The following is a 19,035-nucleotide window of genomic DNA, read 5'->3' on the forward strand; positions in this document are numbered from 1 at the left end:
TTGTGCGTTTTATGATGATATGCGTGACACATTATAATTGACAATAGTAGGGAAGTTACCTAACAAAAATTAATCGATAGTTTAAAAATATCGAATCACTTCGTAAAGGAATTGCAATCGAAATTATAGATTTCGTACTGACATTTCAGTGGTGCCGGCGATTTAAGATGGCCACCCTTTTTTATCGATTTGATTTCGATTCAACAGAATTAATCTCTATTGACATAAGTTCCGTTTCATGCATATGACATTTTTCAAATGTTTTCGTAACAATAATTTTATACTCCTATCAGTTAATATTTATAATTTTTATTAATAAGTTAGCATTTAGCATCTTTTCATTTTTATTCATTTACAATTATAGGAAACATTTGTTTTTGTAGATGGAATATAATTTATTACATTTTTTTTTTTTGTTTTCTTGTAAAAAAAACCCGTAGCAAAGAACATGAAAACTGTCACCCATATCATCTTAGAACGCACAAACTATAATTTACATTGACATTAAATTATGAATTACTATAGAAAAAGCTTGTTTTGTTTTTTATCTTTCTTTCTACTAATAAAAATTATGTAGCGGAATATGATAATTTTTAATACTCTGTATCACACATACCTGATGGTAGTTCTGTCTCACAATAATTTGTGTGGGATAGATCTAACATCAAGCGCAGTTAGTCAACCGAAGGATGGCGGTAAAACCATCAACGATAGGGTCAGTGAAGAAATCCATGGTCATCAATGGGCTGCAGCATTGATGGTTTGATTCATTGGCCCCCTGTCAGATTGCCAATCCGCGTGCTCCGCGTGGCAATTATGAGCAATTGCCTCTTATGAAACGCACCAGAAAAAGATGGCCCCTAGTTCCCGGTAGCGGTACTATTCCTGGCCACGGTAGCGGCCATGGTAACGGCACTGCGAGGGGTGCTAAGAATCTCCGGGCTACGGATCGCTACCATCAACTGGACCTGGCGACGTACAACGGACGACGATCTCCGCTTAGTTGCAGGCCCATGTTGGATGCGAGTAGCAGGAGATCGGATATCTTGGCGTTCATTGAGAGAGGCTTATGTCCAGCAGTGGACGACTATAGGCTGATATGATGATGTATCACACATTGCAAGTCACGTGCAGACAACGTGACTTGCAAGTTGCAATGTGTTATGTGCCAGACAAAACCAAGTAGGTAGTCCTAGAACAGTTATTCGCTATTTAAATAGTTTTATTAGTATTTCATGATTACTGTTTTTTATTATTTATAGTTTACCACAATCAATTCGTCAATCTAATTTGTTAAAGTTTTACTTTGCCTAAAATTTATACTCGGCGCGGCGAACCTTGATCCCTATGACACTGACAGTTAATAACATTGTAGTGGCGTCAGCATTAATTTAGGGTCATATTGGAGGCGTCTAAAAATGCCATTTATAAATTGTACGTAGCTTTATGCCATTACAATGATATTCCGTTGGAACTTTTAACAATTCTTAACATTTACAAGAAATTATCTCAATCTGAATTTACGTGTACGTCCTGCAAAACTTACATAATCGTTAAATGTCACACGACGTAAGTTTTGCAAGACGTAAACGTAAATTCAGATTGAGATAATTTCTTGTAAATGTTAAGAATTGTTGAAAATTCTAACGGAATATCATTGTTATAGCATACACTTACGTAAAATTTATAAATGTTATTTTTAGACGCCTCCAATATGATCCTAATTTAATGGTGACGCCACTACAATGTTATTAACTGTCAGTGTCATAGGGATCAAGGTTCGCCGCGCCGAGTTTACAGCTTTTTCAGTAGTAATACATTTTTATTATAATAATTATTGAGTACATAATATTTATTGCTTTCGTTTTGTGCATACAGCATACTGCATACTACTACTTGGATTTGGAAACGTTAAGGTGATCGCACATTTATCAGCACGAACACGCCGCATTTAGTTTATTATGCGGTGCGTTCAACGCGTACGGTGGTGCCAATGTAAGATCAGCTTTGCCGTGCGGTCATTGGTCAATGCATCGCGCAGCGAGCGTTTATTGGATGTTGCGCGGTGACGTTTCCTAATCCGAGTCGAATTGCGCATCCTGAATCAGAGCTATGGTGATAAATTAAGTACCTATCCAAAACCCTCATTTCTTATTGAATAATATATTAATTATGACTAAATGTGATCGCACGTTATTCAGCAACGTACGCACCGCACGCGTTTATTACACGAAATACATTATACAGCGCGTTCGGTGCGGGTTATTACACGAAATACATTATACAGCTCGTTCGGTGCGGGTGAATGTGCGAGGTTTCATATCATTGCATACAACGAATTTAAAAATGCGTTATGCGGCGACGGCGCGGACGGCGCGGGCGTCGCGACGGTATTACGTTGCTGATAAACCACCCAAAAAGATGCATTGGTCACGTGGATGACATTTTCATTGAAGCGACCATAGATAAAGTATTATAGTTAGAGTTACATAGTAATAGTATCTCAATGGAAGCGACCTACTATAATACTTTATCTATGGAAGCCAATGAATAAGGATAAAATTGTCAATGGGGCGCGCGGGCGTGACCACATAGATAATACAGATATATATGAGGCGTCTAGTTCCAGAAACCGCCAACTCCATTTTTTAAAGTTTTTTGACATTTGAATGTGGTTTAAAAGAAAAAAAAAAGTAGTTTACTTGTCTCTAAGTACTCAGATCCATACCTCGCCAAATCCAATACAAAAAGCTGCCTAAATTAAACGGTGAATTTCAAAATCCGCCAGCTCCAATTCCGAGTTAGTTTCAGACCCCGCCACCTCCTGTCGACCAATCAGTGAGCTGCTTTTTTAATACAAATCATTATGGCGGAGGAGCGTCTTGCGTGTGTTTAGTAGTGTAATTTTATTTTGATTTTGGCGAAAATAATGTGTGATTTAGTAAAAAATGTGGAAAAAGCTGAACCTAATAAAGGCAGAAAAAGGAAAAAGCAACCAGAATTATGGGAAACGACCAAAAAGCGTGAGAAAAGGTAAGAGAAAGTACCACGATTTGTATGGCTAATCGTTTGAGATGACAGTTGGAATAATATACAGGTTGTTTTTTGTTTCTAATGTTATATGATTATGGCATGTTTTTTTTTATCCCGAATGAAACTACGGCGGATCGCTCAATGAATGAAAAAGATTTTTTAATAAAAATTTTGAACATGTTGGGTGCTGACTGCTGTTACTGCTGTATCGATGCCTTTTCAGGCAACCATTCTTGAAAAGTCTAATAATGAAAAAATTATAAATTAGTAGAATGTGCCTCCACAAAGAGACTGAACCTAAATAATTATTAAGTTAAATCGGCCAAGTGCGGGTCGGACTCACGCACGAAGGGTTCCGTACCGTAATAGACCAAACATAGGCAAAAAATTGTGTTTTTGTATGGAAGCCCTGTAAAAATATATAAATATTAATATATTATTTTTATTTTATTAATAATTTATTTATTTAGGACCAAAAACAGTTTTGCATTAATTACAACAATAGGTTTGGACATTTAAAAATACTAGCTACATGCAATAACTAATTACAATTGGTCACAACATGCAATTAACATCATAAAGTAAACAGTAAACACAATTTGAAATAAAAATAAACATATCGATAAAAATACAGATTTTAAAATAACAAAAAATATACAATTCATTAAGTTTAAATAACAATAATAAAATAATAAAAATAACAATAATAAGGGTTCAATTGTAAAATAAATTATAAAACGATTTTTAAAATATAAATTATGTAAAATTTAAGTTAAAAATGCTTACTAAAATACTAATTAAAGCGGCAAGAGATATACACAATCTGTGAAAATTTCAGAAATCTAGCTATAGCGGTTCGACAACAACAACATTTTATTCTTGCCAAATGGGTAGGCAGAAACCATTGAACCTTACTGCCATATACATAATTAATACATCTTTTATTCCAGGTATACGCCTACTGATTTACCTACACCACCGACGTGCAGACATAATACAAAATCACTTAAATGTGGTAAATTTACAATGGCAGACTTAGGAAAAATTCACGCAGTATTTTATGCCCAAAAGAAAAAAATCTACCAAGATAATTTTATTTTGCAACATTGCATCCACAAAAACGTCAACCGACATCGGCCTAAGAATTCGTCACGTGTACCAAAAAAGATGAGCGTGGAGTACATACTACCAAAACCAACGAGTGGAGGTCAAATGCGTGTTTGTAAAGCAGCATTTCTGTCTATATTAGGCATTAAGAAAGCCAGAGTATCCGGAGTTTTAAAAAGGTCATTTAAATCATCTGGAGCTCCTGCTAAAGAAAACAGAGGAGGAGACCGAAGATCTCAAGCAAATGCAGAAAAGTGTCTTGCTATTTGCTCATTCATCGAATCACTTAAGGGCTCTGAGTCTCATTATTGTAGAGGAAAATCTTCTAGTCGTATTTACCTGTCGAGTGAACTCAACATAAAAAAGTTATGGCGGATTTATAATGAAAGTGCAGAAGAGACAAAAAAAGTGAAGCAGTCATATTTCCGAAACATATTTAACACAAAATACAATATTGGGTTTGGATCACCTCGAACTGACGTATGCTCTCGTTGTACTGAGTTAAATGAAAGGATAAAAACTTCTAAAGATCCTATGCAAAAACAAGAGTTAATAACGCAGAAAAGAATTCACTCTTTGAGAGCGAAAGCCTTTTATAATATGTTAAAAACAGCAGAGGACAACGTGACAACAATTTCATTTGACTGTCAAAAGAACATGATGCTGCCTAAATTACCTGACCAATCCGCTTATTTTAGCCGACAAATAAATTTTTATAATTTTACGGTTGTTGTTGGTACCTCAAAAAATCAATTATTAAAGGGAAATGTTTTCATGTATTACTGGAATGAGTCAGAAAGTCCCAAAGGATCGAATGAAATAGCGAGTGCCGTATTTCACGCATTGAAATCGATTGATATTCAGCAAAATATCGATACAATTCGATTGTTTGCAGATGGTTGTGGAGGGCAAAATAAGAACAGTACAATGATTGCCATGTGTAGCAAATGGCTATTTACTCATGCTCCTCGACACGTCAAAAAAGTCGAGATTATTTTCCCCGTAGTTGGGCACTCCTTTTTACCTCCAGATAGAGTTTTTTCCAAAATCGAAAAAGAGTTACGTAGAGTTGAAGTCATTACTAACCCGAAACAATACCTTAATATTTTAAAAACTCATGGAACGCCATATCATTTAAGTCAAGATGTGCCCATATATGATTTTAAAACACAATGCACCAATATCCTTAAGCCTCCAGGAACATGGCATTTTAAATTTAATTTATCAAAGAGATTTTTTATCACTCGTGGTCAAACCAATGTATTCGTGCAAGGAGAAGAGAATTATAGAACAGAATTAAATGAGCGAAAAATTATAACTAAAAAATCAAAAACCATTTCAAATATAGACCCAATACCTGTCCCATATGGAAATATTTTGAAAAAGGAGAAAGTTAATGATGTTACAAAACTGTTGGCCAAACATTATGGATCAGCATGGAAGGAATTGGAAGATCTTAAATTTTATGTGGACATTTTTAACCGTAATAGCGGCGATGTTGAGGCAGACGTACACGATCTCGAGTGTGAGCCCGTCGAGGAAAATGAAAATTTCATTTAGCATTGAAATTGTTTTGTTTACGTGAGACATGTCATGCAGTCTTTAATTACATATTTTGCTAACAAATAAACTGTTCTTTATTTAGAAAATAACTTTTATTCGATAGATAATACACTCAACAAATAGAACACTCTGTATATTTTTTATATTTATATCAATCACCGCCATCTCCAATATGATTGAGTTCCAGAAACCGATAACTCCGTCGGTAAGTTTCGAATTGCGCTATCTCCAAATTTCAATGCCGTTTTTTGCTAGTTTCGAAAGTTATATGACATTTTTTTTATAACATTAATATTAAAAAAGTAATGCGAATATAGATAAAAAGACACTAAACTCCCTAAGCTCATAAAAAAGCCTTAGTACTATTTTCATAAATACTGAAACCTACTTGCGTGCGGAGCTGACGGCTTTTGAAACTAGACGCCTCATATATAGAGAGACGTGACCACAAACCGGTGACAAGTGAAGTATGACCAAAACGGGCAAACTACGCGAAAACACAATTAGTCGGGACGTGATTGTCTAAGCGCGTACTACGGGAGTGTTTTTTTTAAATGCCTAACTGTTCGGTGGTTGTGTGCAAGAATCGAAGTGACCATAAACTTGAAGGGGTCACTTTTCATAGGTAAGTACAAAAATATTTTTGTATTTCCAGCATTTTAAACCAAAATCTCATTTTTTTCGTTCAAATAATAGCATTCAGTCGGGTACTGACTACTGAGAGCAATATGTATAGGTAACCTAACGATTGAACGCATAAATTGCTCGGAAGTCGCCGTGTAGCGTGCCTGGTGTTGAAAACAATGAGCGAGCAATTGGCGAGCAATGAAAATTGTGTATCGGTCGCTTCCCGTAAGCTTCCCGTGCACGGCTGCTGATAAGCGCAGTGAGATAGTGGTGTACCCTGTCATTTCTTGTTGTCGATACGTCACGTTGCATTGCCGCGATTAGTACAAGTAATAAACTAATAACAAATTATATTAAGTAGATGATTTTGATAGTTTAATAAATATGTAAGTTTACCTCTTAGGTGTTTCTTGTTATAGAGTAGGCTGGTATAAGTTCCAAAGAGAAAGTATGATTTATTTGATTTTGAAGTAAGTTGACAATTTTATTATAATGAAAAAAATGATTTAAGAGAAACGATCTGTGTTAAAAATATTTTAATATTTTATCGGAGGAATAACAATAAACGTAATTGTCGTTTCTCTTATTTTACAGGTATGATATTATTATATTATTGTTGTATTTAGTTTGTTTATAATTTTACTTTTAGTGATTAAACTCTTATTTTACAGAGAAACAAAATTGTTTACTTGTTGTCCTCCATACATCAAAATAATCTTATAAAACGACAATTACGTTTATTGTTATTCCTCCGATAAAATATTAAAATATTTTTAACACAGATCGTTTCTCTTAAATCATTTTTTTCATTATAATAACAGTAGAGAAATACTGCAGTAAGAGACCTTACAGATGCACGATGGAGGATAAGAAGGAGATAGAACAGCAGATAGCAAAATTACTTGATAATAAGCTAATAGAAGAATCCTACAGTCCATTTGCAGCGCCAGTTACATTAGCATATAAAAAAGAAGACAATAAGAAAACAAGATTATGTATCGATTTTAGAGACTTAAATAAAATTGTAGTACCACAAGCTCAACCTTTCCCGTTAATTGAAGATCTAGTAATAAAAACAAGAAATTGCAAATTTTTCACGACCCTAGATGTAAATTCAGCATTTTGGTCTATTCCTTTAAGAATAGAAGACAGAAAGAAAACAGGGTTTGTAACTCAAGAAGGCCACTACCAGTGGACATGTCTTCCCTTTGGTTTAAAAACGTCTTCAGCAATATTTCAAAGAGTGTTGAGCAACATATTAAGAAAATATAAACTCAACGAATTTACCGTTAATTACATTGACGATATCTTGATCTTCTCCGAGGATTTTGATAGCCATATTAATCACTTAAGACAGTTATTAGAAGCTATAAAAAAGGAAGGATTCAGGTTAAAATTTACAAAATGCACTTTTGCCACAAATTCTGTCAAATATCTGGGACATATCATTCAAAATAATTCAGTGCAGCCTTTAAAAGATAATATTATTTCCGTACAAAACTTTCCTACTCCTAAAAATCAAAAAAACATTAGACAGTTTCTTGGTAAAATAAATTTCTACCATGAATACATACCAAGAAAGGCTATTATATTGGACCCCTTGCATAAATTGTTAAGGAAAGGCCAAAAATTTGTTTGGTCCAATGAATGCCAAAAATCTTTTGACACTATAAAAAATCTATTATGCTCTAAACCAATATTAGAGATATATGACAGAAATTTACCTATACACATTTATACAGATGCATCCATAGAAGGAGTTGGTGCAGTCTTAAAACAGATACAGCCAGATGGACAGGAAAAAACTGTAGCATATTTTTCGAAGAAATTGACGGAAACGCAGAAGAAAAAGAAAGCTATTTATTTGGAATTGTTGGCGATAAAAGAGGCGGTGGTTTTTTGGCAATATTGGCTAATAGGAAGACCATTTACTGTTTTTTCGGACCACAAACCTTTGGAAAATATGAATTTAAAATCAAGAACGGACGAAGAATTAGGGGATCTTACCTATTACCTATCACAGTACGAATTTAATGTAGTTTATTCTCCTGGGAAAAATAATTTAGAGGCAGACTGTTTAAGTAGAAATCCAGTGTTGAATTCAGATGAAAACACTGATGAACAACTAAGAGTTGTCAATCTTATAAGCATTGAAGACATATTGAAAGATCAAGAAATTAATAAGGAAGTACAAGAACAAAAAGATAAGTTAATAAATAAACATAATGTGTACTTCAAAAGGGTTGGAAAAAGAGATAAAATAATTTTATCAAAAGAATTAAGTTTAACTTTTTTGAAAGATGTTCATGAAAATATGTGTCATATTGGAATCAACCAAATGCAAAAGATGATTGGTAAATTTTATTTTATAAGAAATTTATCAGATAATATTAAAAAGATTTGCAAAAGTTGTGAAACTTGCATAAAAAATAAAACAAGAGGACATGAAAGATTTGGATCTATGTCTCATCTAGGACCAGCAACAAGACCTTTTGAGATTATGTCTATTGATACAATAGGCGGATTTGGAGGTTCGAGATCATCAAAAAAATACTTGCATTTATTAGTTGACCATTTTAGTAGATTCGCATTTATTCATACGTCTAAAACTCAAACAGCAAATGATTTCATAAGACTTTTATCTAGTATAGTGGAAACGGAAGAAATAGGCATGATTTTGACCGATCAATATCCAGGAATCAATTCAATTGCATTAAAAAAATTTCTTGGTGACAGAAATATACCATTGGTATTTACAGCAGTAAACTGCCCTTTTTCTAATGGCTTAAATGAACGTTTGAATCAAACATTGGTGAATAAGATAAGATGCAAAGTTAACGAAGAAGAGAAGAAAAGAGCTTGGGCTAGTATAGCTAAGGAGTGTGTTAAAAAATATAATGAGACTGTTCACACAGTTACAGGATTCTCTCCAACTTATCTTTTGTATGGAACAGAAAAAGTAATGATTTTACCAAAGGAATTTAGAAATAACTTAACGAGTGAGAGTTGGATAAATGACAAAAAAATTGCTTTGGATAATTCAAAAAAGTCCCATGATTACAACAAGAAATTATTTGACAAGAATCGGAAGCATTGTAATTTTAATGTGGGAGATCTAGTTTATGTTGAGAATGGAAATAGACTTAATAGATGTAAGTTAGATGAAGTTTATATTGGACCATTTAGGATTGTAAAGAAAGTGTCGAGTTCTATATATGAAATAGATACAGGTCATAGAAAAGCTGAGTCAAACCTATTTCATGTGACTAAAATGATTCCTGTACCTATGTTAGACTTAAATTAGACTTATGTAGGCCTTTAGATTTAGTGATGTAAAAAAAAATGGATTTTTTTTCTCCTTAAGGGGGGAGATGTAAGTTTACCTCTTAGGTGTTTCTTGTTATAGAGTAGGCTGGTATAAGTTCCAAAGAGAAAGTATGATTTATTTGATTTTGAAGTAAGTTGACAATTTTATTATAATGAAAAAAATGATTTAAGAGAAACGATCTGTGTTAAAAATATTTTAATATTTTATCGGAGGAATAACAATAAACGTAATTGTCGTTTCTCTTATTTTACAGGTATGATATTATTATATTATTGTTGTATTTAGTTTGTTTATAATTTTACTTTTAGTGATTAAACTCACGGACGTAAAAAAAATACGGACGGATCGCCATTAAGAAATGAGTGAAGCACCCTTAATAAGCCCAGGCGATCATATGTACACATCTTGCACAAACACTCGCACTGTAATAAGCCGATCGTACCGCCATTACGCAATTAGAGTGCATCGCGGTGACACATCTTCGTCAATTATAAATAAAAATAAATATGCCATCTTGTGTTGTAAAATGGTGCAAGAACAATACAACCTTACACAAAAAACATCAAGGAATAATATTTCATAGGTAAGATAACATATTTTTAAAGTATTTTCATAAAATAATGTAAATATTAATTCAACTTCAACAGGTCAGTAATGTCCATAACAAAGTGGGGAAATTTTCCCCAAACCGGGGAAAATTTTAAATTATTTTTAAATAATCAAATAATTAATTTTATTGTCTTTTATTAGTGTCATGTAAGTATTTAGCATACTATTGACCAGTAAGCAGGAATACAATAATAGGGGTGTAGACAGTAAACGAAATCTAATACAAATTATTGTTTTTTTGAGAGTTTGTATTTTAGAATTACCGAAAATGGACATATTTTACTTAATAACTTTATAATATTTTTTATATTTAATAAGTGATTTTTTTTTTATTGAAATAAGAGTGTATTTATTTTTTATACATATTTTTAGGTGTAACAAAATACTTATGTACTATCAGAGAAGTTGATTCCTATGCAAATCGGGGACATAAGTAGTTTGGTTGCGTTACGTCAAACCCAGCCGACGAATCACAATTAACATTGAATTGACATAAGTATTCGACTAAATAACGTTGGTCTGTCAGTTGCATAGGAATCAACTTCCTTGATCGTACCTACATCTGTAAAATAAATATATTTCCTAAAAATAGTCTACACCCCTATTAATTTCTTAATTTACAAAAGTGGATATAACTGTTGTTTGACGACCTCTGTGGCTCAGTGGGTGGGCTGTCGGTGGCTCAAGCCGGGGGTCGCGGGTTCGAATCCTGCCGACGGAACAAAAAGTTTTCAAAGTTCCTGGGTCATGGGTGTGTATTAAATATGTGTATCATATAATAAAAATCTTAAATATATGTATAGTACAACAGTATTAAATATATTGTCTGGTACCCGTAACACAAGTCCTTCAGGTATTTAGCACGGGGTCAGTCTGACGTGGTGTGAAGCGTCCATAGATAAAATTGTTGTCTTAGATTTCCTTCAGTAGTAGGGGAGGGAAGGTGCTATTGGTGTAGTCACCCGAGCGTCATTGAGACCTAGTAGGAATGAAAATATTGAATGGACCTCTAGACCAGGAATAAATTTAACACCATGTTAGGTGATTCGATTTGACGTTAGCGCATGGTAGAACTCTCGATAGCTCTAACAGGCCGTTAACTGATTTAACAAGCCATTATTTATTTAACATTACTTGATTGTTTGATGAAACGGGTTACGGGACTTAAGTATCTTATATCTTTTCGTATACAGGTTTCTTATATAGGTTTCGGGGGCGATAAATCTGTCTAGCTAGGAATTATTTTTAGAAAATGTCATTTTATTCGTGTTTTATCGAATACCGAGCAAAGCTCGGTCAAATAGCTAGTAATAATTTTATTATTGTAAATGTTTATACATAATCATTATTACTAATAATGTTATGTAAATAATATACTTCTCTGTACGTAATATGTGTTTTTTTCTATCTATAGTGTCATAAAAATAATATTTTCATTATGACATCTTTAACAACCGCTTACATTTCTGAAGCGAAAAAAACATAAAAATATGTTTAAGTATAAAAAATACATTTAACTTGTCTGAGTTTACAAAATTTAAAAGTAGGGAAATTTATGATTTACATGGCAACCCTCATATCACGCACACGTCCTACACGGGCGGCCATAACTAGGCTTCACTCGTGATTAGAGAAGGTTACGTCCGTACTTTTTTTACGTCTGTGGATTAAACTCTTATTTTACAGAGAAACAAAATTGTTTACTTGTTGTCCTCCATACATCAAAATAATCTTATAAATATTTTAATATTATAAACATGTAAAACAATCTAAGGAATTACTTTATTATCTTGTTTTATTATTAACCGTTTCCGTGCGGATGTTACCGATAGGCATCATGGGTAGCTTTTCTGTATGGCGGGTGACGCCCGAGAGGAGATAAAATGTTTACCTGTAAAACTATGATGAAATGAAATTTTTCAGAGGTTTCCCCTCAATGAAAGTGGCTTTATTTGTCACGTATTTTACGTGTAGTGTTAGTTTTAGGATATTGCATAAAAACTTACACTTCAACACCAGCAAAATCTCACATCAACATAATTTATTCTTATAACTAACTAGCGGCCCGCCCCTGCTTCGCACGGGTATGAAACAAACATTTCTAAAGTTGGTGGTGTTATTAACCCGGCGAGAGTGTGGTGAAAAAATGTAACAAGGAGTATGTGGCAGGGTATGACATACCCGCTTACAATATTTGCTGTAAAACCGGATTTTTGAGAAAGAGCGCTAAATTCATTATCTTTTATTATAATAAGACTATATTTTAACATATTGGAAATAAAAAAATTGCGTTACTTTTAACATTTTTGTTATTTTACTTAACTCTAAGCAAGTCACTATGTATTTTCAACAAAAAAATCACTATGTATTTCGGTAGGCGCCTCAGAGGAGATACGAAATATTTGTTCGCAGCTAGGCGCGTGAAATTGCCAAAAATGACACCGCACTGAATCGGTTAAAGACTTTAGTTTATAGTTGTTCCCGTACATCTATTGAGTCGTTTACGCGCAAATCAGAAAAGTATATTGTGCAGTAACCGTACATTTTTCCGGGACAAAATGTTTCCTATGTTCTTTTTCGGGAATCAATGTACTTATCTTTATACTTACCAAATTTCAGCAAAATGGGTCCAGCCGTTTACGCGTGATTAGGGTATCATCCCAATTTAGTACCATGTGATGATCTTGGTTTTATAATAAGTATATTCTTAACATATTATTATGCTGCCAAAAAGTAAGATTTTTATCAACGTATACCATGGCTCGAAAGGTGATGAGAGAACTCCTAACTTTATAGATATGAGGCTTGAATTCCACCAGGACATCTAGTAAACAATAAAAATAATGTATGATAATGTGATTGGAAAGTAATTTCAATTTGCTGAGAAAACTAAAATGATAACTCGTTGTGCGCAATGATATTCTATTGGTTGTGCGTATAACATTCTAGACTGCGTAGTCTAAAATGTCATAATTGAGTAAGTATTAAAATAATATTAAACCAAATGAAATTGCTATTTAGACAGTTTAATTGTTAATTCACACGAAAATCACCGTCAGCTGAATGTATGTGGGTGAAAAGGTCGTCAGTTCATCTACCAAAGTGACTATACGCGACGCGCTCAGATATTACATTGAAAGCGCAGCATAGTTATTAGTTGTGTCGCTAGCTGACGGGTTTTCCACCATCATATTAACGACTGACGGTGGTCTTTATTATTTAAAAGGTATCAGCATTCACCTGTATAAATTTTGTACGGTATGAAATGACTTTATATTTATAATTTTAACATAGTTCAGTAACGCGACTGACGTTGAATCCCCCGTTTGCGAAATGGCTGACGGTGCTTTTTTGGTTAAGCATGACCTCAATAATCATCCATAAAATTTTCATTCGGTATAAAAATACTTTTCGCAATATTTTTTTTTTACAACTTTGAGATACTCTCAAATTTTAACCCACCACTTCTGAAGCAGCTGACGATCAAAGCTGTTAAGTATTAGTGGAATACTATTATTGTAACGATTTAGGGTATCATCCCAATTTAGTACCATGTGATGATCTTGGTTTTATAATATATTCTTAACATATTATTATGCTGCCAAAAGTAAGATTTTTATCAACGTATACCATGGCTCGAAAGGTGCTGAGAGAACTCCTAACTCCTTTATAGATCCAAGTTTGGCGGTTTCAGCGTTGTTTTAAGAACGAAAAGCACATGGCAATATGCAAATTACATCATCATTATCATCACTGCGTGCATCACCACCTTATGACACTATTTTTGGTACTTTTCATTGTCTTTTAGATCGAAACTCGAGCTTGCGAGCGATTTTAATAATTATAGTTGTTGTTTTTTTTTTTTTTACAACTTTGAGATACTCTCAAATTTTAACCCACCACTTCTGAAGCAGCTGACGATCAAAGCTGTTATGTATTAGTGGAATACTATTATTGTAACGATTTTCGCTCGGTATGAAATGACTTTTCAAAACGAGACCTCCCCTACTAATATGATATGTAGTAGATAATATAACAATGATGAGTTTGAATATCTATTTTCGGATCTTAGTGTTATTTGTGCATGTCTCGCTGACCTCTGTGTGTCCATGGTACACACCAAATCCTAGTAGGGACTATGAGTGGGTCTTTCAAAGTTTCAGAATATTTTGTTAATTTACCAAAATTCCAACTTTTTATATTATGATATACTTATTATTTATAAAAATATGTAATATAGCATTAATAATATTAAGAATAAGTATTTCATATATTTTTTTAAATGTGTTCTTCTCGTTTTAGATTTCCAAATGAGAAAACAATTAAAGAAAAATGGACAAATTCAACTGGGAGAGGGCCCGATTGGTGGCCAACAAAACAAAGCACAATATGTTCTGTGCATTTTGAAAAAAATCATTTTAGGCCACATACAAAGATTCGCAGGCTTTTTGAATGGGCAGTGCCTACATTAAAATTACGCTTGGTTTTTGCAACGGTTTGTTCTGAAAGCTTTATTGAATTCTATTGTAATTTATAATACAATTATAATTTTTATAGTGATTTTACAATAAGAAAATAAAAAGATACTTAATATATTTTCAGGCCGATACATCACATAATCTTCAGAGTTCACCAGCCAGAATTGCAAAAGACAGTGAACCTCAAGTAAGATTATTGTCATTCCAGTTGATAAACATTAAACGCTATAAACTTATTGTAAAAAAACTACAAAAGTACAATTATTATTCAGTAACCACTGAAGGTATTTAGAGGGATAAAACATTGGACAAACAAATAGACAAACAATATACATAAATAAATAGATAAATTAGCATTAGCTATTTATTTTATTTCAGACTAGATGACGTCCGCACCGTACATCCGGGATAAAAAGTAGTCCTGTCCCGGGACTCGAGTATCCCCATACCAAGTTTCAGCAAAATCGGTTCAGCGGTTTGGGCGTGAAGAGGTAACAGACAGACAGACACACTTTCGCATTTATAATATTATAAGTGTAGATAGTATATAGTATGAATTTTTTGAAAAGCTATTTATTATATTATTTCTTTTCCGAAGTTGAAATCGCTTGAGGAGGCCTATCTTCAGCAGTGGACGTTCAAAGACTGAAATGATGATAATGATTATTATTTCTTTCAGATATTGTCTCGAATGTCTGGAGAAGAAAATATACCAAATAAATCACAATCTGAACAAATACCTACCTCAGTATTATATTGATGTTTTTTTTTTTATGAAATAAGGGGGGCAAACGAGCAAACGGGTCACCTGATGGAAAGCAACTTCCGTCGCCCATGGACACTCGCAGCATCAGAAGAGCTGCATGTGCGTTGCCGGCCTTTTAAGAGGGAATAGGGTAGTAGGGGAGGGTAGGGAAGGGAAGGGAATAGGGTAGTGGATTGGGCCTCCGGTAAACTCACTCACTCGGCGAAACACAGCAAGCGCTTTTTCACGCCGGTTTTCTGTGAGAACGCGGTATTTATCCGGTCGAGCCGGCCCATTCGTGCCGAAGCATGGCTCTCCCACGTATATTTATTGCATTAATAAACACAAACTTCACTTTATGCAATAGTTCTTTATTTATCATTATACTACATGACGCCCGCAACTAAGTTGCGTCAAAATTCGTTTATCGCGTGGGAACTGTACATTTTTCTAGGATGAAAAGACTTTTCCGGGACTCGAAAGTATCTCCATACCTTTCAGCAAAATCGGTCCAGCCGCCAGCGGTTGGGACGTGAAGAGGTAACAGACAGACACACTTTCGCATTTATAATATTAGAAAAAGTTCTTTCCTTCAGCAGTGACAATATAACAGCAACATATTCTCTTTTACAGATTGTATATGAACCTGGAATTGATGAAACACCTAGAAAAAAGCGCCTACTTCTTGAATTAGAAAAATATAAGAATGTAGTAAAAGGACAAAAAAAGACCATAAATAGACTCCAAGTAAAAACAAGTCGTTACAAGAAAAAAATTATTCAATTAACAGGAAAATTAAAGGAGCTTCAACAAAAAATCTGAATATATTGCCGGTTTCGTGGTCCGAGCGCTGATGAATGAAAAATGAAGTTTATATTTACTAAAATGAAGGACAAGGGCGGCCTCGTGTATCACATCTTTTGGCGGCCTCGTGTATGCATCGAAAGATGTGATAACTATATGTAAGCGGATGGAAGTAACCATAAAATCCACAATACTAAAAAAAAAACAAGTAACTGTTTCTACAAAAGATATTAAAAGTGTTTTACTTGCAAAAGCAATGCCGCATTTTATCGGCACGAACCTTTTTAAAGAGATACGATAATCATTTGACATTATTATTGAAAGCAGTATCGGAAAAGTACGTGCGACTTCATTTTTTGACTAAAAATGCTGCACCAAAACTGTCTATACGACAAGAGCTTGGTAAATATTTACATTTTAGTGGAATGTAATTTTTAAACCTACAACTAAATATAAGTATGTCCAAAATTGATTGCCCCTTAATTAATAGTAATAAAATTTTAATAAATTATAGTACCAATTATCATATATTTTTTTTATTTCCATACCGTTCGAATTTATTTCAGACTCCACTACGAATTTACTTTATTTTTTATCCCTTCAAGAAAAATCGAAATAATCTTTTATTTTTGACCTCACGACTTTGCATTAGTGTAATGCAAAGTCATGAGGTCAAAAATACTGTCACTATAATAAATAGTGACTGAGGCAACTTACACGTTAAAACGTAGGATAGATTTTAAGTAATCCCGGAGGCCCAATCCCTACCCTTTTCTCTTCCCTACCCTCCCCTATTTCCTTCCTCACCCTCCCCTGTAGTTCCCTTCCCTACCCTCCCCTGTTACCCCTTAAAAGGTCGGCAACGCACCTGCAGCTCTTCTGATGCTGCGAGTGTCCATGGGCGACGGAAGTTGCTTTCCATCAGGTGACCCGTTTGCTCGTTTGCCTCCTTATTTCATAAAAAAAAAATTTGCAAGATGTCATTATCTAAGACAGGGTTTCTCAAAGTCGGGTACGAGAACCCCTAGGGGTTCACCATTCGACGGCAGGGGGTTCGCGACAAGATTTCCGTAATGGTGGCTTGATAACTGGCAGGCACGCGCGGCACTATTTTGGCACTTTATAATAATATGTTACCTTTTATTCAAATAAAAACCTTATTTTCTTCAACAGTTTTTTTCATATAGATAGTCAATTTTTAGACAGTCAATCACTAGCGTAGGTGTGTACTGTGTTTGTTGAATGTGTTTTCTGGACTGAGGCGCGTACGTACACAGTAGATAGTAATGTGTGCGCAGCAATGAGAGCATCGCCGTGAATGTGTGAGTGGCAGGGTTTTGTCAATGTATGGGTGTAGTTTGTGTAATTATTAAGGTGTCAATGTATGTGTAGTTTACATCAGGACTCAAACAAAGAGCGCTCGGCGGCCCATCTTTTGTTTCTGATATCTGTGGATACAACTAATTGACAGGATTGCGGGTGTGAAACATACGAAACCGAAATTGGTTTTATCTGTGTGTAAAAATATGTGTACGTATACAGTTCGACAAGGCCTTATTTGAACGTGGCGAGAAAAGGAACTAAACACTTCTATCATACAAAAACGTCATTTTTGACATGTGTTTGACAGTTCTCCTTTACTAGCAGCGCTCCCGTCAATGTCACCCACGTTCAAATAAAGCCTTGTCGAACTGTACACTTACACAAGCATGATTGAACATGATTCCTATGAGATTAAATTGTCAACGTGCGGCACGTGCCGACTGGACGTCAAAAAAAGAGTGCTGCTGTCATGTATCACACGCCTTTTTACCACGCAGTGTTACTGATAGTGACATCTCTCTTGCTCAGGCCTTTGTTTCTCTATTCCGCTAGGTATATTAACTTTATGGTGTGAAGTTACTGTCTCACAGGTGATCAGTGACATTCAGCCACGTGCCAAAACATCTTTTAGGGTTGCACAAGGTGTAACAAAATAAAGTGATAAATAATACTTTAGGGCTTGTATGTGTCTGTTATAATTTATTATAGAGTTCACTGTGAAGGCAAGCTCCCCAAAAGTTACACTTTCAGAGGCAGCTCTGCTACTTTCACAGCGAACTCTATATATAGGAGACTCACACACATTCATAACTAAAGTATTATCACTTAGTTTTGTTACACCCTGTATATGGCATTTTCGTCTGCCAGGCGAAGTGAAATATCACAGACATTTACGACCTTAAAATGCTTTATAATGTGTCTTGTTTTTTCATCTCACTACATACAAATTTTAAATACCACCTAAGTACAGTGTTAATTCGGTCGACTTTTAATTTTAATGTAGTAAGTATATAGTATATTTCTAGCATACACTTTACAATTCTGTTAATATTACAACCATATCTAATTTTTTTTGGAAATGTATCTATAGAGTGGCAAATGAACTAGGCAAACTTTTAAAAAATCTGGTTCAGTCACCCCCTCGATAAGTTAAAAAAACACTAATATTTTCAATGGCTTACAGATCTCCATGCAGAATTATGGCGGGTTTACATTATTCCAATCCAGTGATCGAATACAGCGCTTGCTACTAGTATAATGTAAACAGGCACTGAAATACAGTTCATTGAATTCCAGTGCCTGTTTATATTCCGGTAGTATTGCCAAACGGCAAGTACATAAAACAGCTCTACTCCGATCACTGTAATTGCTTACGCATCTTGCAACAGCGATGCAACAGGAGAGTCCACAGACATAGA

At 34.4% G+C, this 19,035-nt stretch overlaps 1 protein-coding gene across 1 annotated transcript; it reads left to right on the forward strand.

The window, feature by feature from the left end:
* Positions 1-6,181: 6,181 nt before the first annotated feature.
* Positions 6,182-15,505, forward strand: LOC121730805 (THAP domain-containing protein 1-like). The gene is made up of 4 exons (XM_042119996.1): positions 6,182-6,328; positions 14,570-14,762; positions 14,870-14,932; positions 15,425-15,505. Exons 1-4 carry the CDS (start codon positions 6,258-6,260, stop codon positions 15,503-15,505), a joined length of 408 nt encoding a protein of 135 aa, XP_041975930.1. The 5' UTR covers positions 6,182-6,257.
* The last annotated feature ends 3,530 nt before the right edge of the window (positions 15,506-19,035 follow it).

Source organism: Aricia agestis, chromosome 1 (assembly GCF_905147365.1).
Source record: "Aricia agestis chromosome 1, ilAriAges1.1, whole genome shotgun sequence".
In the NCBI taxonomy this organism is placed as follows: domain Eukaryota; kingdom Metazoa; phylum Arthropoda; class Insecta; order Lepidoptera; family Lycaenidae; genus Aricia; species Aricia agestis.